At 39.4% G+C, this 26,768-nt stretch overlaps 2 protein-coding genes across 10 annotated transcripts in view; one reads left to right on the forward strand and one right to left on the reverse strand.

Moving 5' to 3' along the window:
• The window catches only part of KIAA0895 (uncharacterized protein KIAA0895 homolog), a 73,907-nt gene extending 70,647 nt beyond the window's left edge, over nt 1-3,260 (reverse strand). For 2 of the 4 annotated variants that reach the window (XM_006929310.5, XM_003982951.6), the window contains exon 1: nt 2,703-2,849. Coding sequence is in view for 2 of the 4 variants with exons in the window: in XM_011280498.4 (XP_011278800.1) it covers nt 3,110-3,223 (114 nt within the window). In the remaining 2 variants the exon portion in view is untranslated. Of the gene's footprint in view, nt 1-2,702; nt 2,850-3,109 lie in introns of those variants that run through there. The other 2 variants (XM_011280498.4, XM_023250500.2) reach the window with 2 other exon arrangements.
• The window catches only part of ANLN (anillin actin binding protein), a 47,489-nt gene continuing 23,719 nt past the window's right edge, over nt 2,999-26,768 (forward strand). For 2 of the 6 annotated variants that reach the window (XM_045052614.1, XM_019825698.2), the window contains exons 1-8: nt 3,000-3,193; nt 9,671-9,824; nt 11,314-11,628; nt 15,799-16,184; nt 17,552-17,780; nt 20,744-20,934; nt 21,212-21,319; nt 24,298-24,424. In XM_045052614.1, the coding sequence (XP_044908549.1) occupies nt 3,176-3,193; nt 9,671-9,824; nt 11,314-11,628; nt 15,799-16,184; nt 17,552-17,780; nt 20,744-20,934; nt 21,212-21,319; nt 24,298-24,424 (1,528 nt within the window). In that variant the 5' untranslated portion in view covers nt 3,000-3,175. Of the gene's footprint in view, nt 3,194-3,371; nt 3,536-9,670; nt 9,825-11,313; nt 11,629-15,798; nt 16,185-17,551; nt 17,781-20,743; nt 20,935-21,211; nt 21,320-24,297; nt 24,425-26,768 lie in introns of those variants that run through there. The other 4 variants (XM_019825696.2, XM_003982949.5, XM_045052615.1 and 1 more) reach the window with 3 other exon arrangements.

Here is a 26,768-nt window from a genome sequence, read left to right on the forward strand (position 1 = left end):
CTCTAGATAAAATTTTGCATGTGTATATAAGGAGACATAAAAAATTTATGGCATTGTGGTGCATGAGTGGTTCAGTCAGTTAAGTGTCTGACTCTTGATTTCAGCTCAGGTCATGACCTCATGGTTCATGAGATCAAGCCCTGCATTGGGCTCTGCGCTGAGATTCTCTGTCTCCCTCTCTCTCTGACCTTCCCCAGCTCTCTCTCTCTCTCAAAAATAAATAAAAATACAACATTAAAAAATATTTATGGCATCACAGAATCTTTGGGATGAAATATTTGAAATGAGCTAAACATCCATTAACAGGATAATGGATACACAAATTGCAAGTATATTCATACAATATAATACAGCTGTGAAAATCAATGAAGTACAGCTATTACTGACATGAATCTCATAAAAAGGATACTGAGCAGAAAAATAAACAATTGCAGAAAGATATAGTTAAAAAATTTATGTAAAACAATATATTGTTATGGATATATATGTAGATATAATAAAAGTACATACATTTCATGGGAATGAAAAACATTAAAATCAGGATAGTTTTGTCCCTGGGGAGCGGAACGTGAATGGAATTAAGAAGGGACACACAGGAGACTTCAAGTATAGGATTATATATTTCTTTAAGCTAGGTGGTGGGTACATAGTCATCTGTTTTATTCATTACTTTTTTGTAAACTGGAAATATTTTATAACACAAGTTTTAAAAGAAGAAAAGTAATTCTAGCTTATAAACTGAAGAATGAACTACCAGGGGGTAAGAATGGAAAAAAGGTGACATGTTAGGTAACAGTCGCTGTACTCTAGGAAGAGTAGACTTGAGTATCTAGCACAGCTTCTGGTAGCTGGTAGGTGTTTAACAAGTTGTAACTATTGTGGTGGTTGCTGTCATCATCAATCGTCATCAGTGTAAAGATTAAAAGACATGAAGAAAAATAAACTAATATTTGGAGTAAATTGCACTATGTGCTTTATGCATCTTTTTTAGTCTTGACTAGAATCTGGTTATAAAGAATCTAAGCCTCACAGAAGCCAAGGCTGGAAGGCACAAAAACTATGTAAATTTCTAATGACTTCTTTTCCAATGTTGTTTAAACCACATACTCTTCTCCCTCCTCTCCAACACACACACACACACACACACACACACACACACACACACACCCCTTTCCTGTCGAGCAGTGAGAAAAGTTCAAACATTTTTACTTTGGAGCATAAGTAGCATATTTGGAGTTAAATATTAATAATTTGATACACTAAACACTTGGGTGGTGCCTTATTACAGAATACTTTTGGAACTCTCAATTTTTCATCTGATCTTCCTGACAACTCTGAGGAAGGCAGCGCAGTTGATTATTCCTGTTTTACAGATGAGTAAATCAAAATCCAGAGAGGCTAAAGGAGAAGATACTAACTTGGAAGGGCGCCTGGGTGGCTAAGTCGGTTAAGTGCAGGATTTTAGCTCAGGTCATGATCTCATGGTTCATGGGTTTGAGCCCCTGGTTGGGCTTTGGATGTTCACGAAATTCTATGTCAAATACTTTATGATTAAATGGTCATTTTTCTAGGTAGAGGGTCAGCTTTACTTGTATTTTTAAAAGGCCCATTACTTCCCAAAAAGGTTTAAAAGAATATTGGGTTAAATGATTTGCCTAAGATCACATGGTCCTATAGGAGCCAAGACCCCAAGCAATTTCTTCCTACTCTACACTCAGAATTCTTTTTACTCCAACCTATAGCATCAAAATTCAGAGAGATTATTAGTGAAATACTGTTTGTAATGTCTACTGAATGCTAAGATGGAAGTGTTATTAAATATACTAAAACATCTAACTTGGAAGGAATAGTTTTGGTTTGTTCAGCCTTTAGGCAGTCACTCTGTAAATGACTCCGTAATCTACATGGTGTTGCTTTTCAGCTGAACAAGTCGAAAACTGTTGTCTTCACAAGCCCTTGAGCAGACTTGCTAAATAAGAAAGGAATCTGATACAGTAATTATATAACGTATTTTACAATTCTGAGTAATCTGTAAAGATTAATTGTTGAGACACAGTTTGATCTCCTGGTGGAAAGGGTACCATGGGCTGAGAATGGGATTTTCATTTCTCCTGGACAAGAGTTACTTGTCTCAGGGTCTCCTTGCTCTTGGCTGTAAAAGGATTAAGGTGGATGGCTTCTCAATCCTTCCAGCTCTAACACTGTATAAATTTAGATGGAATTTAAAATAGGAAGCTACTGGGTGGCTCAGACGATTGAGATTGAGCATCTGACTCTTGATTTCTGCTCAGGTCAGATCCCAGGGTCTTAAGGTCCAGCGCCTATGTCTGGCTCTCCATTGAGTATGGATCCTCAAGATTTCTGTCTCCCTCTGCCCCTCTTCGAGATCATGCCTGCTCTAATATAACAAATAGGAAGGCAGACAGGAGTTCTGTGTATGAACTTCTCACACACAGTCTGTTAATGTTATTTTCCCAATAAGAAAGGTCTTCAGGGCCCCGGGTGGGTGGGTCACTGTATTAGCCCCAAGTGTTCGAGGACCCACTAGGGCCCTCATGAGGGCAAGCTTGCAGTCTCCATCAGGGTGACGTGAAGGCGAGCGGAAAGCAAGCTACAGAAGGCCAAAAGGGCAGTGAGATTTCAAACACAAGGCCTCTTAATCCTATATTAAAGAAGGAAGGAAGGCAAGAAAGTCCAAGTACCACGGGTTCCAAGAGATCAGCTTAAACAGGATGGCTTGTGCGAGCGTTGGGGGTGGGGCTTCGGTCCCGAGGCGGCTGGAGGACGGCCGGAGGACGGCTGGAGCGGAGCCGCACCTCCTGCCGCATCCCGGCCTCCAGGGCTGGGGTGTGACTGAGAAAAAGCCAGCCACCCATGGGAACCTCCGCGCCCGTCAAAGCCACGTGACGGAGAGCCGGGGCGGGCCGAGGCGTGTCCTCTCCGCCCCGCGCGCAGGCGCGCTGTACGGGCGCTGAAATTCAAATTTGAACGGCCGCAGGAGGCCGAATCTGACACTGGAGGCTGAGGGATAGAGGAGAGTAGTTTGGGAGAGTTCTCCCCGCCCCGGCCTTCTGGTTCTCTTCAAGTGACACACTGAATCGGGACTCACTTTTCTTTTTCTGAATTTGAACCACCGTTTCCGTCGTCTCGCAATCAACACGCTAACTCCGGGGCGATGGACCCGTTTACCGAGGTGAGAAAATTTGCGGGCGCAGCCTGCCATCCCCGCTCTCGGCCCCTACCCACCCTTCCCACCTTCTGCCGACCTCTGGGCCCACCGGGCCGAGGGCGCGTGCGCGCGCGTGCGCAGCGTGTGTGTGGGACGCGGCTGGGAGAACCGTGGGAGAGAAGGGGCTGGAGGGCGCACGTCGCCTACTCTGCGGCTACTGTTCGTCCGCGGTTTACTTATTGCTGTCCCGCAGTGAAGCTCAGGGAGGGGCGTTTTGAGTCTGTCCTTTTAGGTGTTACCGAAGAGCCCTCTGCCAGCCCCGATTGTTGTAACGCCCTGTGAAGTGGAGCCCCGTCCCTTCCGAGAGTGAGGTTGGGGCCTGGGCGGAACTGGTCCTGCTGGAAGGGAAAGCGAGGATAAGGTGTAGGGTGGAGTCGGGTGCCTGAATGACTCAGTGCTGTGTGCAGTCGCCGCCTGCAAATGGAATGTGATTTGCGGGGTTCAGGTCGCCCGCAGAGGTGTTATGCATGTAAAAGATCCTGTTAATGAAATGACGGCAAAATGTTAAATAAGCCAATACTGAAACCATTGCATCCGTTCCTATAAAGTGAATACATTCTTCAGATTTGAGCGCTCAGCTAAGTAGGGAAGAAATTTAATCCCCGAGATTGACACTTGGATGGAGAGGAAAAAGTGCTGGCCGAATATATACAAACAAAATTAATAGCCGACAATGTAAAAAACCAGAGTAAAGAAATAAAACTCTGTGTGTGTTTTTGGAGCATAGCATTACAGTGATAGTTTTTAACTTCTCTTTTGTCCTTTGGAAATTGAATATGGATTAATTACATCATGTGTCAATTATTTCTCTAGCTTTGGTCAGTCTTGTTAAGAATGTACATGGACACACTCAGCAGTTTAGTGTAGACCACTTGTCCACTCCCTTTTCTTACAGGACAGTTCCTGTTCCTTTAGGTTGTGCAAGTTTCAAACTGCTGTTTTTCTGAGTTGCTGCAGAGTGGGCCTAAAGATGTCTCTACACTACATTCAAAACTTAAATGCTATGGAGAGTAGAAATACTTTTTTGGGGGGAACCTATATTTACAATTCCATAAATCTTAAGATAAAGTTTCCACAATTACAGTTTACTTGTATTCAAACATAACAGTATTTATTTTTGTTTCAAATTCTCAATCATCTAGGGAAAACACATTAATTTGTTAAACTTACTTAAAGATCTGACAGAAAACCCAGAACACATTTTTGTATTAGCCTTAAAAAATAAGGCTGATCATGCAGCATGTATTTTTCTCGTACTTTGAAGTTAAAAAGGATAGATTATTTTATGTTAGTAATTTAAAATAGTCTTCCTTAAAAAATTAGCCCTATGTGTCTTGACTATTCCTGTTAGTCTCCTAAGTAACTGACAGGAACAAAGCATTTTGAAAGTTGGCTGAAAATTGTACTTCATTTTACTTAACAATGCCATTCTTAAGCTAGTGCAAATTTCAGTTGAAAGAAACTTTTATTTGAAACAAACCTTTTGTTTTAGAGTGTGCTCAGAAACATGTATGGTTTATATTATGAAAAGTCAGATCAGTTGCAGTTGGGATAAACAGCTTTGACTGTTTTCCTTAATTGGTAATGAGGGAACTATTTGAAATGGTTTCAGGGACTAGGTGCTTAATTATAGCATTCATAACATTCTTGCACAGGGAAGTGAACTGGTGCAGTTCTTTGTCTGAAAAGGACTGAAACTAAGTTAAAATGACTTTCTCAACCAGAGTTCTTTATCAGAACCACAGAACACAGAAAATGATTTGAGAGGCTATTTTGTTAATTTTCCCAAAGGTGATTCATCACCATGCCATCCTATAAGCATAGAAGAAATGTTAATTCATTACATTCATGTCAGGGCATTAGGGCTAATTCTCTTGATAACTCTGGTTGAGAAAGCCACAACCATCCTAAAGTTTCTTTTCTAAAACAAGGCTGTTGTGCATTGCTTCTCCCTGCTGTCACCAGTGCTGTTTGGCACACTCTTCCTCTCCCTGTCTCTTCCACCTGGCAAACTGATGTAACCTCCAGCTCGGACTTGGATTTCCCTTCTTCAGGGGGCAGATCACCTTTTGCAGTGCTCTCCCTGCACTGTTCTTACCTGTTGAATATATTTCCTGCCAGAATGTGAGCTTCATGAATGCAGGCCTGTTCTTTCCTATTCAGAGGGATGTTTCCCTAACATCAAGCACATCCAATAACATTCTGCTGAAATAATAAAGAGAGCCATTCAGTGCAAATTATTTTACAAACAAATAACTATGTACAACAGTAACTATTAGAACATTTTAGCCATATTCTTTCCTTTCTTGTAGAAAATTTCAAATTACTCAAGTGTAATGATTCCTCATGGATTCATCACCCAGCAACACACGACCGTATTGTTTCACTGTACTCCCCTCTAATCCCTCCCACTGAATTATTTGGAAGCAAATTCTAGAGATTATATAATTTCATACACACACACACACACATATATATATATGTGTGTATGTGTATATATATATATGTGTATATATATGTATATATATGTATATATGTATATATATATATATACACATAGACACATATATATATATGTCATTAAACACTAAGGACTTAAAAAAATCATAGTGCCATTATCATACCTAAAAAATCAACAATTCCTTAATATCATCAAGTATTCTGTCAATATTCAGATTTCCTTAAGTGTCATGGTTTTGCAGTTTGTTTGAATCAGGATCTAGGCAGGGTCCACAGGGCAATGTCTTTCTATATTCTTCCTGGAAGAACCAGAAATAAAGAAACCATCTTGGTTCATGGATGAACAAGCAGTTAAGGCAGATGTTTATTGTTTATTATTATGATCATCTAATAACATTTAAAAAGTTATGTTGATATGAAGTTAGTGCTCCTGACAATAAGTTCTTAAGAAAGAGTCATTGGGTTTAATCAAAAGACAGTTTATAGCCAAGTGGTTAAGAGCTCAAACTCTGGAGTCTGGGTTTGAATCCTGCCTTACCACTTAGCTATGAGACTTATGGCTTGTTTTTTAACCTGTGCCTGGGTTCCTTCATCTGTGAAAACAGTAGTAAAGACAGAACCTGCCAAGCAAAATTTTGAAAATGAAATGAGATTTTGTGTGCAGACACTGAAAGTACTTACATAAATATTGGTGCTGTTGTGCTTGCCATTAGGTGAATGTAAAAAACCTTAATGCTCATAACATTAGCATTAGCCTCTTAGTTTGAAGATCTCATGGGGGATGGCCATTCCCTAAGACCGTCATGGGGAACCCCATGGCTGGCCGTGCTGAGTCAGAGCTTTCTGTGTAGGACCCTTAGAAGAGAAAAGCTACAGTTAAAATACTCTGTAAAACATCTTCTCTTGTGCAATAAATAAATGAACATGCTGTTACTAGTCTGGATGGAATTTCTCTTATTTTTCAGAATTAAATGAAAATCTCTGTATTGACCTCGGAAAGGATGCTGCTAGAGCATATTGAAAATAATGAGTTAGCTTATATTGAGCCTCTTGTTTAAGAAGGCAGGGAAATAAGCAATACCTCCTAAAAAGATTTTTGTCTAACGATTTGAGGTGTATGTGTGGCAGAAATTGCTTAAGGACTGTAAGCTTCAGTTATTTTAGATTCATCCACATAGAATGTCTTATTTCCTGGTTTTGTTAGTTATTGCAGTTTTTTTAATGCCTTTATTATTTAAAGCAGGAGGTGTGATATTTGAAGGAATATACTTTATAAATAAAGAACCCTTGGATTCCTGATGCATTATTATAGGAACTTAGATTTATTGAGCTGTTGAGTTTTTGTCCCTTAGATACATTTCTTTTAAATTAATCTTTGGCCTTTATTTTATAGATTAGGGAACTTCTGCTTACCTATTTTAATAGATTTTGAAATCTTTGAATCTAATGTAGACAATAGAGTACTTGTATATGTTTGAATGGCAGAGCTGCATTCTTTTGTGACCAACCTCTTGCTCATAGTAACTGAAAACATACTGACTCACAAGTATTCTAACTGACGGGAATGGAATGTGAACATGTACATGAACGAAGAAAATTAGGCTAGTTTTTTTATCTGGGGAGTGATATATTTTATTATGGGGGAAAATATATATATATATGTGTGTGTGTATATATGTGTATATATATATATATATACATATATATATATATGAATTGGTGTAACAATACTGCTTTTGAGTTTGTTGAAGACTTTTATTTAAAGGGTAAATGTCTTGTGTTTTGGAAGGCATTTGGTTCATAAATTACTTTCAGTGATACAGCATTTAGGTTTAGTGTCACTCTTTGAATGAGAAATCATTCCTAAGAAAAGTGGAGAGTTGTGCCTTCCTCTAAATTTAGCTCCATTTCTTTTGCACATTCAGAGGAATTTTAATCTTTTTTAATGTTTATTTATTTCTTGAGAGAGAGAGAGAGAGAAAACATGAGTGGGGGAGGGGTAGAGAGAGAGGGAAATACAGAATCTGAAGCAGGCTCCAGGCTCTGAGCTGTCAGCACAGAGACCAACACGGGGTTCAAACTCACTAACTGAGATCATGACCTGAGCCAAAGCTCGGCACTTAAGCAACTGACCCACCCCGGAGCTCCACTCAGAGGAATTTTAAAGAATAATTATTCTATTTTTAATTAAGCAATTAAAAAGGTCAAATGGGAGTGTAATTCCTTAGTCTGTGCTAACTACTGTATCTCTGTGTGCAGGGTAGTGTATAAACTCCAGCCAATAATTCTCATATCTCCTTTAGTTGTATACTTTTGAAAGAGAAAGAATTGTTTTATAGGGTCTTGTGTTTGTTCAACTACACTGTTTCAAATAGAAGCATTAATTGATTCAGGGTAAGAAAAGAGTAATCCTGATTTTATGGAATGGTTAAGATATCAACTCAAGATTATTTTATTATGTATTGATATTCAATTAAATAAAATGTGGGATTTTTTTAGCTTGGCTTTTTTTTTTTTTTTTCTGTCATCTTAGGAAATGTCAGGTTTTCAAAGAACTAAATATGTCCATTATCTCTTGCTGTTTACCGTTATACCAAATCTTAGTGGCTGTATTAGCTTTGTTGCTGTAACAAATTATCATACTCTTAGTGGCTTAAAATCACATATAGTTATTATCTTCTGAAGATCATAAGGCTGATGGATTTTACAGGGTTAAGATCAAGGTGTTGGCAGGATTGTGTTCCTTCTGGAGGCTCTAGAGGAGAATCTGTTTCCTTACCTTTTCTAACTTCTAGAGGCCACCTGCATTTTTTGGCTTGTAGCCCCTTCCTCTATCTCCAGAGCCACCAATCACATCACTCCAAGCTCTGCTTCTGTTGTCACATCTTCTCTGACCTTCCTGACTTTTCTCTCAGAAGGACAATTGTGATTACATTAGGCCCACCTAAATAATGCAGGATAATCTTTTCATCTCAAGATTCTTCATCACATCCGCCAAGCCCCTTTTGTCAAGTAAAGTAATACATTCACAGGTTCAGGGAATTAGGAAATGAACATCTTTGGGGACTGTTATTTTCCCTACCAAAGTGCTTAAAACAACCACCACATTAGTTCCTGATTCAGTGGCTCAGCAATTTGTGTTGGGCTCAGCTAGGCTGTGCTTCTGGTGGTGTCCCCAGAGGTCATACAGGAGTCTGCAGTGATCTGGCAAATTAGCTGGGACTGGATGCTCTAACGTGGCCTTACTCATCAGTCCGGTGGTTGATGCCAGCTCTCAGCTGGGCCAGGTGTCTCTAGCAGGCTTGTGCAGTCTTGGGCAGGTGTCTCTACACCTCATGGCACCGTTCCAAGAGAGTGCAAAGAGAAACCGCAAGACCTCTGGGGCCTGTGGTTGGAAGTCATGCCGTATCACTTCTGCCACATTCTGTTGGTCAAAGTAAATCATGAGGCCAGCCCAGTTTGAGGGTGTGGAAATAGATTCTACCTTTTGATGAAAAGCAGAAAAAATTTCTGGTTATTTTAAATCTCATAAACCAACTTTACACATTTTATTCATATTACACCTGTAATAGTTAAAAAAAAATTAGTGTTTATTTTCGAGAGAGAGAGAGAGAGAGAGAGAGAGAGAGAGCAGGCAGGGGAGGGGCAGAGAGAGAGGGAGAGAAAGAGAGAATCTCAAGGAGGCCCTGCAATGTCAGTGCGGAGCTTGACGTGGGGCTCAAACTCATGAACCATGAGATCGTGACCTGAGCTGAAATCAGGAGTTGGACACTTATCTGACCGAGCCACCCAGGCATCCATGTAATGATTTTGACATTGGGGTGCTTCTTTGGTGAATTTTAACTTATTTACTTAGGATCCCATTTTTGAAATGTATTTAACTGTTATCCTACATGGCAATTAGTGATTTTAGAAGGTGCCTCAAGTTTTGTGAACTTTTGACTAAACTTGTGTTTTAATGCTGATATATTATATATGTAGAAACTGCTTGAACGAACCCGTGCCAGGCGAGAGAATCTTCAGAGAAAGATGGCTGAGAGGCCCACAGCAGCAGCAAGGTCTGCCATGCATGCTAAGAGAACCAGAGAGCCACTTTCTGAAGCAAGTAACCAACAGCCTCTACCTGGTAGTGAAGGTAAAAGACTTTGTGGGGAAAAGTAAAATTTGCATCTTTTAAAGGAGATCAGCCCCAAACATTTTATTGTGCATGTAGAAAAACCAAGGTCTTTGGGAGACAAATATATAATAGCCTCTGGGGAAAGATCAGCCTTCTGTTCTATTTTAGGTCTGTTATATTAGGCCTAGAACTACCAGGCCAGAGCAGAGTATCTAATAAATACTTCAAATTAATTGGTTGAACTTTATTTTCCTCAACCTAAGGTTATTTAAAACCCCCAAGGGAAGAAAAGTAAAGGAGCAGGGGAACACTTAATTACACAGTGGTGGCATGGACTTTATCCACCCCAACGATGCCAGAATAGCTGACCACCCAGTTCAGATAGTGTCTCTGGCATGAGTAGGGCAGTGAAAGGCTTACCTGCTCACAGATGCTTGATATTTAGTGACTATTCTCATCCTCTGTCAATTGAACCAGCTCTCTAGAGCTAGGCTCGATGTACAGGTTGTTAATTTAAGAACCAGTGAATTAAACAAAAGCAAATAAATACACACAAATAAACAAACCTAAACTCACCTGGAAATTTAACTTATTCTTTCCTAAATCCTGGCATCCCCAGCCTGCATCAGTAAGCTGGCTGCTTTAGTGTTTTCCTAGAGTGTGGAATAGTCTGGAGATAATAATTTTCCTTAGTATAAATTTAAAAATACAAATAGAAAAAGAGCATTACAGAAGGCAAAATCAATATTACAAGAGATGGGGGCATGGAGCAGGCTCACAGTTACTTTGTAAGCTAACCATAGAATAGGAATTTATTTTCATATGTTTATACATTTTGAAGGAAGGAATACCATATATATCACATATATATGGTATACATATTACACACGTGATTTGTTACACATGCATGGTATATATATTACACATATGTGACCTATATGTTAGACATACATGGTATTTATTGTATATATATATTGCATGTATGATATATATATATTGCATGTATATGGTATGGTTCACGAAAGATTGTTTTAAAAACAGAAAGCCTGTTTCTACCCTTAGCTGTGTTGCTTTAGGCAGGTAACATAATTGCTCTGCGTTTGGTTTTCCTTATCTAAAAATGAGGTAATTGGGCTGTGTGATCTTTGAAATCATTCAAAACATTTGCTTATTATATGTGTATGCACTTTTTATTTCCTAGCGTCTTAAGACTACATAAAGTATCAGGCATATGTCTGGAGAATATTATTTGAATATCTTTTCATTCAGGTGTTTTAAACTAGAAATTATATGTTTGCTGAAAAAGAAATCTTTCATATCAGATTTCTAAGTCACTAAAAGTAGAATTTTACATATTTCTTGTTGCAAGGAAAATCACTGAAAGAGTCTAGAGAAACATGATGTTTTTAAAATAATTTGTCACGTACCTACTGCAAGTTTTTTAAGCTATGAGAAATTGCGGACTTCTGAATGTTTTTTTTTTGGGGGGGTGTCCTTTTTAATCTAGAGAAATCTTGTACAAAACCATCACCATCAAAAAAACGCTGTTCTGACAACGCTGAAGTAGAAGTTTCTAACTTGGAAAATGAAAAGCCAGTAGAGTCAGCTTCTGCAAAAGCCTGTCCTCCAAGTCCTCTGCCTCCTCGGGCGCAGCCACAGACGCCAGCTCCTGTCAGTGATGCCGAGGCTGTCCCGGCACCGCTGCCGGGCGTGAGGACAGGGCTTAACTCAAGACTGGAAGCGAGGGCAGGCTCCTCAGTGAAAACACGAATGCAAAGACTGGCGGAGCAGCGGCGCCATTGGGATAATAATGACATGACAGGTATGAATTAGAGGGATGGCATGGTCCTTCAAATCTGTTTCAAGAAGACTCAACTTGGTAGGTTGAGACTCTGATTTATTGGTTAACACATGAAAATAAGCGCTTCTGTTTTATCTATCTCCTGAGTATCCGTTGCCTACAAATGGTTTGTATATCAATAGCATATTTATAAGTTGGTTGTGTTCTCATTGAAGTGGGTGCTGATGAGGTTCTTAGACCAGCTCACAAAAGCGTGGTCTTATGACAGAATCATCTTATATTTTCAATTAAAAACAATAGAGAACAAACTTACCTTGGCATTATTAGCCTTGCTGATCTTCAGCTCTATATGCAAGAAATCCCATTTGATGGATTAACTAATTAAATAAATTTGAGTGGCTAAAGTATGCAGTACTATTTAATAGAGGGGAGAGAACACTTACACACTTATTGAGCACCTATAAAGCATGTTACGCTAAGGTGCTGGGACCCAGTGAAGTGACCTGGGCTCATACTCAGATGGAGAGTGTCACATCAAATTAGCCGTCATGCAGCAGGATTCTGTGTTCTATGATCAATTTTGTCTCCTATCTTCTTACAAAAAAAAAAGCCTTGAGATGACTTACAAAAACAACTATATTACAAAACAAGAAAAATAAGGAAATTCCAGGGTGAAGGGAAGGAAAAACAAAGAAGGGAAGGGTGAGATTATTTTATTAAATACAGGCTTTAAGGTCCATCTCACTTGCCAGAGTTCTGAACTTACTAGCAGCCCATGTGAAGAGGTGAAACACCATCAGTTACGTGACTGGTATTTGTTTACAAGATGAAAGCAGAACCATGCCCGGAACTAAGACCCAAGAGAAGTTTCTTTCCTGGGTCCTGAAAGATGACTCTGCAGAAGGTAGTAAATGTGTAAGGTTTTTCAAGGTAGGCAGGAGGCCTGGCTCCAAGCTCAGTTCAGTAAGCACAGTTGCAAAGAGAGCCAGCACAGTACAGGTGGACAGCTCACTGGCAACTGGGCCTTACCCAAGGAAATGTTCCTCTAGCTTTGGCTTTCGGCCTGGATCCGTGTAACGGAAACATTTGGACTGTTGGATTAGAATCTCAGGAGTGTGGTGGAGCCCTGGGGTGTGCTTTTGTCTTTTTTTTTTTTAAGCTCTGTATGTTACTCTGATGCGTAGACAGAATTGAGACCAAGTGACTTGAAGAAATGGATGCATTACACAGATTTAGTCAGTCTTTTGTAAATATTAATTCTTTTTGTCTGAAATTTTGATAAGTATTGGACAGTAGAGCATTTAAAGTTATTCTTTTTGGCAGTGATGGTAATTTCAAGAGCAAATACTGTGTATAGTGCTAGGCATTCTAAACATTATTTGTTCTAATACAGCATTTAATTCCTATAGAAATGTAATGACATACATCCCACTTTTATGTTCATGGTATCGAAGAGGAAACTGGGTTTGGAGAGAGCAAGAGGCCTGCCTAGAATTAGAAGCTAAAATTCCAAGCTCAGTAGTTTGACTCTAGCGCTCAACTCTTGCCTGCTATAACTTACCTGATGACTTTTAGCTTTTTTTTTTTTTTAATGTTTATTTATTTTGGGGGGTGGGGAGAAGGGGAGGAGCAGAGAGAGGGAGAGACACAGAATGCAAAGCAGGCTCCAGGCTCTGAGCTGTCAGCACAGAGCCTGACATGGGGCTCAAAGTCACGAAGCACGCAACCATGACCTGAACTGAAGTCAGCCACTTAACCAACTGAGCCACCCAGGTGCCCTGACCTACTTGGTATTTTGGGGCATGTAACAGAGTACAGATGTTCCATATTGTCTGTTATGCCTATTTATCTTAGTAGTGGGGAGGGCTCACCATGCTTTACAGTGCCCAAGGAGGCTAACTGGTACATGTTCCTAAACACAAGGATGTCCCATTTCTGTTTTGTAGGAGGTATTTATGGATAGTGGAGAGAGGGCTGTGACAGAATCCACGCTTAGAACAGATAAGACCCTCAACATTCTAGAGCAGAAAGCATTGCAGCAGTGATTTTGAACATTTTGAAAGCAAATGTTAACACATGCCTACCTCAACTTTGAAAATAAATCTCATTAAGGCATAGCCTGTCTGATTCTAAGCACTGACACTTGAGAATAAAGCACTTGCGATGAATGATTTAGTGAATGTTATCCAGGATGTGGGTAGCAGCCAATTAAATGAGGAACTATACTAAAATAGAACTTATCTGAAGCTTCTTTTCTGATCGAGAACAGTTAGTAGAGCTAGAGTTCCAGTAAGCTCATTCCTAAAACATGATAATAAAACCGTCATCTGCATAGAGGACAGGGCTTATTCTCAGGAAAGCAACAGAGGTATGCAAAGGGGTCTTGCAAGGGCGGTGGGGTTCAGGGAAGACTTTCTGGAGGAGGCAGAGGCAATCAACCTGGACTCCAAGGGACCACTGGCTTCAGACAGGATACCTAGGAGGTATCCTAGGCAGAAGCAACAGAATGCCTAAAAAGCAGAGTTACCACAAACAGACTGTGTGCATAAAGAGTAGGTATTTTCTGGTAGAAAAACAAGAGATCGGTTTGAAGAAAGCAGCAGGGGTCCAGAGCATGTGGAATTTAACCAGGAGGTGATGGTGGCATACTGGAAGAGTTTAAGTGGGCAAATGTCGTAGAGAGATCACTCTGGCATCAGAAGTGAGGAGGGACTGAATAGGGCAGAGACTCGAGCAGGAGGATCAGTTAGAAAGCTCGTGTTATAGTCCACGTGTGGGATGAAGGCCTGTGGAAGTGAAGGGGAGAGGCCAGATCTGTAAGATTTAGGAGACAATCTCTGGAACTTGATGGCTGGATGGTGGAGGAGGTCAAGGGAGAAGGAGGAAGAGGTCATGATGAGGAGGAACATGTTTGGGGCAGTCTCAACGTCAGATATGTTATTTGGGGTGCTTGGGTGGTAGCCGAATGGAAGTGGTCGGTAGTTGCAAGGACACCACGGAAGATCTGGCACAAGGACAGAACTAGCAGAGCATGATGTCACCAGCAGAAACACAAGGCCTACAGAGTGTGCACTGGCATCTAGTGACAACAGCAAACGCAACTTGCGGGCTGCGGTGTAGGCAGAGGCAGGTTGAAGGGAGCTGAGTGGTGAGAGAATATTTGTGCAGGGCAAGAGGGGCAGCTGCAGAGGGGTATACGTTGGTGAGAGGGTGTTTGTGTTTAGCTTTAAGATGAGACCGACTTGAGCATAATTATATGCAGAGACAAAAAGGGTTTGTACAGAGGAGGAATGCGCACAGGCCTTCGTCAGCTATCCATTACTAACGTGAGATCTATCTCCAAATGAAGTAACTGTGGAAAAACACTGCTGTCTAGCCCTGTGCTATCCAATTCTGGAGACAATAGCCATAGGTAGCTTTTAAGATTTAAATTAATTACAATGAAATGAAATGAGGTTTCTGAGTTGCCCTAGCTACATTTCAAGTGCTCACTAGCCACATGTGGCTGGCTAGTGGTTGGTTACTCTACTAGATAGCATGGATATGGAACGTCTCCATCATTGCAGGAGGTTCGATTGTACAGCACTGGTTTACTCCATTTTTAAAACAAAAAGTACCTGTGGCATCTGTAAGCTTAAATTGTGCAGTAGTGTAACAAAATGATTTAATTCTAAAAATATAACCTAAATGTACAGTACCTTCGGGCATTCATGATCCATTAAAAATTGAAAAAAATAGGTATAAGAAATTTGTGGGTTTCTTTTTGTTTTAATTTGGATTAAGTATCCTCTGATTTGATAAGGTATTGTCAAATTTAAGCAGCTGGTAGTTTCATGCATACGAGAGCTTTTTATTAGTTCTGAAACCTACTAACTTCTTTATTTTTTTTAAACTTTTTAAAATTTGTTTTTGAGAGAGAGAAAGCAAATGGGGGAGGGACACGGGGCGGGGGGCAGGGGGACAGAGGATCTGAAGCCGGCTCTGTGCTGACAGCAGAGAGCCTGATGCGGGGCTCAAACTCACCAACAGTGAGATCATGATCTGGGCCGAAGTTAGATGCTTAACTGACTGAGCCACCCAAGCACCCCTCTACGAACCTCTTCTTAAAATTCTGAGTGGAGCGATCCTGGGATTACACATATGCGTCACTCTTGAACATGGGTCTTACTCTTTTTCTGAAAACATTTTCAGATGAGATACCCGAAAGCTCACTCATGTCACCAATGCCATCAGAGGGAAGGGCTGCCTCGCCTCCCAAACCACCCCCTGCAGATGCCTCGGCAACTCCAGTTGGTAGAAGGGGCCGTCTGGCCAACCTTGCCGCAACTATTTGCTCGTGGGAAGATGATGTAAATTACTCATCTGCAAAGCAAAACAGTGCACAAGAACAGCCTGGTACCACTTGTTTATCCAAATTTTCCTCTGCAAGTGGAGCATCTGCTAGGATCAATAGCAGCAGTGTCAAGCAGGAAGCTGCATGCTGTTCCCAAAGGGATGGTGAGGCCTCTTTGAATAAAGCTCCGTCCTCGAGTGCCGTGGGTGCATCTTTGAATGATGCTACAGTTTCCAGCTCTGTGGTAAGTCATGCAGTATCAGTCTTGGGAAACCTTTTCTTTTTGGTTATGAGTGATAATGTGTATGTGTGTGTAGGTATGTATCTTATATACATGGTGTTTGTATGTATTTTTAGAAATTGGGGGCGTAGAAAGTAAAAATCCTAAATTTGGTAGCCTATACCAAATAAATTAGTAATTGACAACTAAATTACACTAAGTTCATACGATTCCAAGGTATATAATAATAATGGAATGATGGAGCCTCTTCTTAGTCATCAGGGAGAGCAACTGATAATTATTTTCTCTGCAGAATGCTTTATGTATGTGTATAAATATATCAAATTTCTCTGAAGGGACATTTAATAAACTAGTAGCTAAAGTTGCCTTCCGAAGGCATTTGCTGAACAAGATTGTCAAGGGTGGGTATGATAATTTTACCATATATTCTCTTGAAATGTTTGAAAGTTTTCCCTTGCACATGAATTACATCAACAGCTTTCAAAAACAATCTTAAAAACAGAAAAGCAAAAGAGTAGTATGTTTCTGTGCATTGTTTTTAAATGTAGAGCCAGGTTTGGGAATTTGATAGAGTTGCATTCAACCCAAGCTCTGCCACGTAATTGAAAATGTGGCTTTAGACATTAATCTTGTAAAATCTTATTTTCCCATCTGTAAAATGGGAAAGAAAGGGTTATTGGGAAGATTAAATGAGACAATGTGTATAAAACCCACAGCAAAGTGCTTTGCATAAAGCACTTAATATGTTATAGTTAGCCATCAAATACATATGATTTTGTTAAATTAATACTGACTTAATTAAAATACCAAAAATATGCAATGTGCTCTAATATGCTTAACATTTATAAAGGTGCTAGTGAGATAATATAAAAGAAATTGTTTTTTAAAATAGGGAGTGACCCTATCCCTTACATGAAATTACTCCTCAATATATTATGCAGACTAAATTATATATTATAATTTAAAGAGTACCATTTTCTTCTTTTTTAAGTTCTTTTTACATGTTTTGAGAGAAAGAGAGAGCATAAGAAGGGGAGAGGCAGAGAGAGAGGGAGAGAGAATCCCAAGCAGGCTCTGCACTGTTAGCACAGAGACTGACTTGGGGCTCGAACTCACGAACCGTGAGATCATGACCTGAGCTGAATCAAGAGTCATTTAACTGGCTGAGCCATCCAGGCACCCCAAATAGTAAGCATTTTCTAAGTTGATTTTTTGTCAAGCCTTTCAAAATGGTTTGATCTATTAGGGGGAAAAATTGTTTTTCATAAGTTTACTTAAAGGCTACTAAGCAAATAGAATTTAACTTGTTTTAAGTCTACCTTTAGATATTATGAATATTGTTATTTACCCTAAGTGTTATCATGTTTCAGAAAGCTGCTTCTTCCCCAGTGAAATCTTCTACTGTATCCCTTGCTGATGCTAAAAATTGTGAGGTACAAAATCCTGAGCTACTTCAGAAAACTCCTGTTAGTCTCCTGAAAACAGAGGTACCGAAACCAACTGGGAAGTCAACCGTGTCCCAGACAGTTGGGCCCAAAGAAGAATTAAATAGAGAAATATGTCGGCAGTCTCAATCTAAAGACAAATCTGCAACACCAGGTTATGTGTCTTTTTAAAAATCTAGTTACTGCTGATTGTTTTCAGAATGTCTGTTCTCAGCGTTTTAGGTGTCCAGTCATGAATTGTATGTTCGTGGTTTGCCATGGCAAGTGTCTGAATGTATAAAATGGAACTTCTTCAAATTCAGCTCTAACTCATTGAATGAATATTCATTAGTGTAGACTTGTCCAGTTACTGGTCAAAGTATGTAACTTGTTACATTTTTTTTTTTAATTTTTTTTTTTTTAACGTTTATTTATTTTTGGGACAGAGAGAGACAGAGCATGAACGGGGGAGGGGCAGAGAGAGAGGGAGACACAGAATCGGAAACAGGCTCCAGGCTCTGAGCCATCAGCCCAGAGCCCGACGCGGGGCTCGAACTCACGGACCGCGAGATCGTGACCTGGCTGAAGTCGGACGCTTAACCGACTGCGCCACCCAGGCGCCCCTGTAACTTGTTACATTTTAACAACTTAAACATGGTTTTTTTCTAGAATGACCATGTAGTTTCTTTCTTCCATACTTTTTGATGGAGACAAAGCGTATAGAACTGGAAATCACATTTTAAGGACATAATGGAGAAACGTTCTTAAAACCAAGTGTGCAGAGCAATGCTTTCCAAACTTAAATATGAAGGCACCCCTGATAGCAAAGGAAAATGAGTTGTATACAAATGACTCCACTCCTAATTATATTTGTATGTGGTTATATTGTGTGTGAGTATATACATGTGAAAGTTCGAAATTCCCTATAGTAAATTGATGTTCCTAGAAATCCGTATTTATCTTGTGGGGGCTTAAACCTTCTGGCATACCCCCACATGCTGTTGGTTGAGAAACCCAGGACTAAAAAGCGTGGTTCAAATATATAGAGATATAATTTACTTTGAACAATATTCTTTTTCATTAGAATTGCTTTTGGAAAGACTTTCAGTTCAAAATTTTAACTTCTTAAAAATACAATCTCTCGGAAACAGTAGTTCATTATAAAAGAGAAGTAGAGAGAGATAACAGTGGGAATCCATTAGTTATGGGCTAGGAAAGCAGTAGTCAGTTTCCAGAGGAGCTGAAATGAGAATTTGAAGCAATAGCAAAATCCCCACATGGAATAGAACTAGTTATCCCCAATTTTCTGAAGACTTATGGCATAGATAAGAAGCCTTTTTTTTTATTATTATTATTATTCTTGGCTATTGGATATGCCCAGAATTTATTATCAGGCCTCAGAGATATTTAATTTACATGTTTCTTTGTCTTCTTAGTGGATTTTGTTTAAAATGGTTTTTTTTAATGTTTATTTGTTTTGACAGAGAGAATGAGAAAGAGAGCACGTGCACACGCGCATGAGCAGGGGAGGGCAGAGAGAGAGGGAGACACAGAATCTGAAGCAGGCTTCAGGCTCTGAGCTGTCAGCACAGAGCCTGACTCAGGGCTCAAACTCACGAGCCACGAGATCATGACCCGAGCCGAAGTCAGATGCTTAAGCCACCCAGGCACACCTATTCTTAGTGGATTTTAGAGATAATGGTGTGAAGTGACATGTGGAGTCTTGGGTCAAGTTGTGCCCTTTACCTGTTTTTGCAAATAAAGTTTTATTGGAACATAGCCATGCCCATTTATTTACATGTTGTTTGTGGCTGCTTTCATGCTTCAGTGCAGAGTTGAGTAGTTATGACAGTGGCCAAATGGGCCTGCAAAGCCCAAAATATTTACTGTCTGGCCTTTTGTAGGAAAATGCTGATTTCTGACAGAGATAAGCCTCTTTTCATATAGTACAACCCTATCATCTTCATGATGGGGGTGGTATATATCCCATTTGTTCTACTTTCCTTTTTTAAAGTTTATTTATTTATTTTGAGAGTGGGGGGGAGAGAGAGAGAGAAAGAGAGAGAGATTAAGTGGGGGAGGGGCAGAGAGAAGTGGGACAGAGGATCCAAAGTGGGTTATGCTGACAGCAGAGGGCCTGCTGATAGCAGAGAGCCCCATGTGGGGCTTGAACTCATGAACTTTGAGTCAAAGTCAGATGCTCAACCAACTGAGCCACCCAGGCACCCCCCATTTGTTCTACTTTAATTTTTTTTTTTTTTTAACATTTATTTTTGAGAGAGAGAGAGAGACAGAGCACAAGTGGGGGAGGGGCCAACAGAGAAGGAGACATAGAATCCGAAGCAGGCTCCAGGGTCAGGTCTGTCAGCATAGAGACTGATGTGGGGCTCGAACTCACGGACCATGAGATCATGACCTGAGCTGAAGTCAGACGCTCAACCGACTGAGCCACCCAGGCGCCCCTCATTTGTTCTACTTTAAATGTACTTCATATTATTTCAAAGGAATACTGGTTTAAGACTTTATAGATTGAAGACATCCCTTGATAAAGTGAATGATCTCTAATTTTTCTTTTGGGAGAGAAGGATTTAATCCCTGGATTTTAGTATATTAGACTTGCTAAAAGCAAGATGAAATACATTGGGCTATAGAAATATAAGTAGTTGGGTGATCATGGCTCGGGCACTTGGTGGTCAGGGAGTGCTATTAATAAACACACTGTGAATCTCCAATCCTTTAGGAGTATTTCCAGTTCTGATTATGTAGTTGAAAGGTTTTCTAACTCCCACTGCTCTCTTATTCTACCTCACCCCCCCCCTTTTTTTTTAGAGAGTACGCTCAACCCACTGAGCCGCCCAATCTACCAGAGCGCCCCATCACTCTATCTTTTAAAATGTTTTTAATTCTTCTTTCTTTTTTAAGGAACAAAATCTTATAAATTTTAGGACTTTGAATTAAATAGAATAGTATGGTAAATTTCTTTTTTAAAGCTATTTTCCTACTGTTTACTTTCCCAATGAGTATTCTAAATAGAATGAAAGCATTTTAGAGCCATTACTGGATTTTAGAACTTTTTCAATAGAAATGATAATTGTTATTTCTTCTAAATGGCCTCCAAAATGTGTGTGTTTTCTGTAGGAGGGGCAGGAATTAAGCCTTTCCTGGAGCGCTTTGGAGAGCGTTGTCAAGAACACAGCAAACAAAGTCCTGCTCGGAGCACACCCCAAAGAACCCCCATTATCACTCCAAATACAAGGGCCATCCAAGAAAGATTATTCAAGCAAAACACATCTTCATCTACTACTCATTTGGCACAACAGCTCAAGCAGGTCTGGCTTACTGCTTTTAACACTATTCATCATGTGGTCTCGACATAGGACCTAGAAATCCAATTATGAATTCTGATACCAGTCTTTTGACTGAGATAAATAGCATCGTGATTCTTTGTATCACTTATTTCAAGTTAGAAATACTTTGTCTTGTATTCCATGAATATTGTGAATTTTTACCCTTGAAACTGAAGACAAGCAAAGTTTAGTAATGTTTGTATATTATTCTTAAACATACTATTGCTCTCGTATCAAATAGAGCTTTTGATTGTTTTAGGAACGTGAGAAAGAACTAGCATGTCTTCGTGGCCGATTTGACAAGGGCAATTTATGGAGTGCAGAAAAAGGCGAAAGCTCGAGAAGCAAACAACTAGAAACCAAACAGGTGGTGTAAACAAGAAATATGAAAGTGAACCTGGTACCAAAGCAGTGCTGGGATCTAACTTGGTTCTGTTTGGTTGTAAAACACTTCTTTATCCCGTCCCAATTTACTGTGCCACTTTCCACTCATAAACTCCTTCAGCATGCATTCCAACTCTGCTTTTCTCTTGTGATGTTCTCCCATTCAGTGGAACTCTTAACGTATTCACTCATGACCTACCTAAAATCAAATTTTAAAACTTCTCATCATTCAATTTATTTCACATTTCTTTTAATATTCTACTTACATGCTGGTTCTAAAGTGTTTCTCAGAATCTACTTATTTTAGATTGTATACCCTCCCCACATACCACACTTTCAGACTATCCATAATCCTTTTCAGTCACCAATTATGTCCCAAATTTCTGTTTATTCCTATATTACCTACTGTCAAATTTCATTAATCAGCCTTCAACCAAGTCCCTTCGTGTAAATTATTTTCTGCTTCATTTACATGCCTACTTGTACAAAATACTGTATTAGGATATACTTTTCAGCTAAAAATAATAGAATTATATTTAAAGTGGGTACCAGTAGAAATAGAACTATACATTTAACCAGTATACTTTGACAAAGATCTATTTAATTGATTTTGTTTTACTAGTTCTCTTGATTAACAAGTCATGTTTCCCAGGGTTCTGACCTAACTCTGTTTTCTCCTCATTTGCCCTGGGGCTTCTCTTCTCTGTCCTCATGTTTAGCTTCAGCCAAGCACACAAATGCTAAGGTGCTTAGCTATGCTGTGTTCACCTCTCTCCTGAACTCCTGTCCTGGCTAGCTAGTGGATTTCTCTCTGCTTCGCAGAAGTATATTCTCCATGGAGTCTCTGTTTTCACCTAGGTCTTTGTTCTATACCTCATCAGCTAAAACAGTCTGGGAGTTCTTCCTTGGCTCCTTCCTTTTATTACTGTGTCTTCCCACCTCCTCTTATTACTATATCTTCCCCTAGCATGCGCGCACACACACACACACACACACACACACACACACACACACACACACAGAAACACGTACACATCATTGGATGTTTTCAAAATATGTCACAAGCTGCCTGTCCTCTCTGTTTTCCTCTGCCGTTACCTTAATCACTTCCAGAACTTTGTATTGAAAACCCTGCTTCTAGTCTGGCTGTTTTCCTGTCCACCTTACCCACTGTTGCCATGGAAATAGTCTTATAAAGCAGATATTTGTGTATTCACTTCCTTAAAATCCTGGAAAGTTTTCCATAGCTATCATCAGAAAATGTCTCAAGTGCTTGGCTTGACATCCAGAATCATTCAGAATCTGGCTCCTCACTGCTCCTCCACACGTGTGCTTCAGTCCTGTCATGTAGACTATTTGCAGTTTCTCAAATGTATCCACGTTTTCAGATCTCTTGGCCTTTGCCTTGCTGTTCTGTCCGCACAGAGTATCTCTGTGGTGAGCTACTTCATTAGGAATAGGTCAAACTCTAGTCCCTTGGCCCTTTTCCTAAATGGCCCCTCTTTTTTTTCACCATGTCATCCTGTATTTACCTCGACTGGAATACTTATCTTCCTGTAATTGTTCTACCTTTGCTTTCCACCACTGTCCACAAGGACCTTATCCATCTTTATCTTTGTTTTTAGTGCTTGGATCACAGTAGGGGCTCAATAAATTTGTCCTTGAAGGAAGGAAGGAATGTGCTAATGCTTCCCATCTGCATATAGCAAGCTGTTATCTGTTATCTTAAAACCAAAACTACTCTCCTGACCCCTGTTTACCCCCCCTTTCTTTGCCTCCTTTTCATGACTTTTGTAAAAGAGTTATCTCTTGCTGCTTACAATTTTTTTTTTTTTGTAAGAGGCTACCGAGATCACCCAGGTGATGGCAGGTGTTGGACTGGAGAGGCGGGATGGTGAGTGCAGGGTAACCAGGGGGCGTGAGCCTAGAGGAGCAGGGGCAGGAGGAGAGGATTATTGAGAGCTTGGAATTAGTGTTAGAGACTGGAGAGGGGCTGTCTCTCATGCCCTCAGGGTCTAGGGGAGAGAACCACCTTTATTACAGAATATTGTAGGGAAGTCCTGCCTTCACAAGAGAGCCAGGTCTGCAGCACAGCATTCGATAGTTTACCCTGTGTTCGTGCATCAAAAGCTTCTTCTAATTCGAGAGACAGCACGGTCTGAAATTAACATCGGGAATAAGAATGTGTAGGTTTGTAAACTGGCCCTGCCAGTTACTAGCCAAGTGTGCAAGTTGCTGAACTCGTCTGTGTCTCGGTCTTCTCATCTGTAAAATGGAGGTAGTAGTACCTAACTTACAGGGTTATTGGGAGGACTCAGGGAGGCAATGCCAAGTGCTTGGAAAGGTGACTGGCACAAATGAGGCTCTACTAAGCATTAGTTGCTGTTATTCTTATTCTTACTTGATTATTTCTACTATTGCTTTAATCGTAAAGCCTTTTCCGAAACAATGAATGTTTCTCTTCCATTGCCTTTATAAATGATTAAAAAAAGACTCAGAGGGATTTCCTGTTTTTTCTTTTTCTTTCCTTCTTTTCAGATCTGTTTTTGGTTCTTTGTTTTCTTGGCCTTTTACTCCTGAGTAACCATTTAGGGGAATCCTGATGCAGGAACTGTCAGTAGATTTTATAGGTGTGGGAGGAGATAAGTGACATATGGGGAATTACTTTTCTCTGTGTGGATTTCACTTAAATCAGTTTATCTAAAACTACTCTGATGTGAATTTTCATTCCTGCCTCCTAGTCTGTTAAAAGTTGTACGCACTGGGAATTACCAAGAATAATGAACCAGCACTGAGGGCTTCTTGTGATCTAAACATGGCTGGGACCTTTCACATACATTGTTTTGTTCTGAGGAAGCTTATATAAAAGAATGATTTGTGTTTGTTTCATTTAATAACATGTAAAAATAGACAAAAAAATCTATAGTTTTGAGAAATAAAATCTTCATTTCCTTTCTGCAGGAAATTCACTGTCAGAACACTCCCCTCAAAAAACACCAAGCTGTTTCAAATACCCCATCGCTTCCAGTAACGGAAAAGGTGACAGAAAATCAAACACCAGGAAAACCTTCCAGCACAGAACCTACAGGTCAGCATTTTCCACTTCTCCTCCACTTATATGTAGCTTTCAGTCTACTGGAGTTTTGGAAATTGCATTGGAAAGCGGAAATACTGCTTCAATGTAAAAAGATAGATTAATGTCTTTATTTCTACTCATTCTTTAATGTTCAGCCATGCAATATGCTTCTTCCATAGTTCTCTCTCCAGACTCAGGACTCATGCTCTTGATGGGAGGATAAATTACTACCACTCTGTTTTTTTTTTTTTTTTTTTTTTGAGAAAGATTCAGTAATATCTGTTGAATTGTAAAGTGTGCATGCTCTTTAATTTAGCTCCTCTACAAGTGTTTCTACAAGTTGACTTCTTAAAACTAGTGTGCAAAGATTTATATACAAAGAGATGAATTGTAGCACTGTTAGTAATAAGGTGTAAATGACCTCAATGTCCATCAGTAGAAAACTGTTTAAATAAATTATGCTAAATCCATGTCCTCAAATATTATGTAGCTGCTTAAAAGAATAAGATAGCTTTGTATGTAATGACGTTTAATATGTCAGAGACACTTAAACATTTTAGTTTTTTTTTTTTTAAGTCTGGTGAAAAACACATTACTAAAATTCACCATCCTAACAGTTTTTAAGTAGTAGTAGTTTTAAGTATATTCACATCGTTGCAGAACAGATCTCCAGAACCTTTTCATCTTGTAGAACTGAAACTGTACCCATTAAACAGCCACTCTCCGTTTCTTCCTCTCTGCAGCCCTCAGTAGCCACCATTTGCTTTCTGTCTCTATGAATTTGACTACTTTAGAAACGTCCTATAAGTGGAATCATATAGTATTTTTCTTTTTGTAACTAGCTTATTTAATTTAGCTTAATGTCCTCAAGGTTTATCCATGTTGTAACTTGTGACAGCATTTCCTTCCTTTTTAAGGCTGAATAGTACTCCGTTGTGTATATGTACATTTTGTTTATCCATTGTCTATCAATGGGTATTTTGGTCACTTCCATCTCTTGGTTATCGTGAATAGTGCTGGGTATGCAAATTTCTCCTTGAAACTCTGCTTGGAATTCTTTTGATATATACCCAGAAGTGGGATTGCTAGATCATATAGTGGATCTATTTTAAGTATTTTGAGGAATAATTATACTATTTTCTGTGGCAGTCACACCATTTTACAATCTTACCAACACTGCATAAGGATTCCAATTTTCCCGCATCCTTGCCAACACTTGTTATTTTGTTTTTTTGTTTTGTTTTGTTTTGTTTTTTATAGTAGCCATCCTTTAGGGTGCGAGGTGATAGCTCATTGTGATTTTGATTTCCATTTCTTTTATAATTAGTGGTGTTGAGCATCTTTTCATATGCTTGTTGGCTATTTGTATATCATCTTTGGAGAAATGTCTGTTCAAGTTCTTTGCTCATTTTCTAATCAGGGTTTTTTATTTTTGTTGTTGAGTTATAGTTATATATTCCATATATTAACCTCTTATCAGATACACAATTTACAAATATCTTCCCCCATTCTGTAGGTTGACTTTTCAACTCTGTTGAATGTGTCCTTTGATGCACAAAAGTTTTTAAATTTGATGTAGTCCCATTTGTCTGCTTGTGCTTTTGTGGCCTGTGCTTTTGGTGTCACACCCAAGAAACTGACAAATCCATTGTCATGGATGTTTTCCTATGTTTAGGAGCTTTATGGTTTTGAGTCTTACAATTAAGTGTTTAATCCATTGTGAGATAATTTTGTATATGGTATCAGATAAGGTTCCAACTTCATTTTTTGCATGTGCATATCCAGTTTTCCCAGCCTCATTTGTTGAAGAGACTGTCCTTTCCTCACTAAATCATCTTGGCAGCATTGTCAAAAATCATTTGACCATACATGTGAGGTTTTCTTTTGTGGCTCTCTGTTCTTGTTCCCTTGGTCTGTGTTTGTGCCATACTGTTTTGATTACTATAGTTTTGTAATATGTTTTGAAATCTGGATACGTCAGTCTTCTAATTTTGTTCTTTTTCAAAGGTATTTTGTATATTCAAGATTTATTGAATTGAAGCTCCATACGAATTTTAGGATCGACTTTTCTGTTTCTCTAAAAAACGCTACTGGGATTTTGATGAGAATGCATTGAATCTGTAGATTGCTTTCAGTACTATTGACATCTTGACACTATTAAGTCTTCCAATCCATGATCATGGAGTGTCTTTCCAGCTATTTGTGCCTTATTTAATGTTTTTAAGCAATGTTTTGCAGCTTTCAGTGGACAATTATGTCACCTCCTTGGTTAGGTTTTTTCCTAAGTATTTTATTCTTTTTGATGCTATTGTAAATGGGATTGTTTTCTCAATTTCCCTTTCAGATTTTTTTTTGT

This window comes from Felis catus, chromosome A2, assembly GCF_018350175.1.
Source record: "Felis catus isolate Fca126 chromosome A2, F.catus_Fca126_mat1.0, whole genome shotgun sequence".
In the NCBI taxonomy this organism is placed as follows: domain Eukaryota; kingdom Metazoa; phylum Chordata; class Mammalia; order Carnivora; family Felidae; genus Felis; species Felis catus.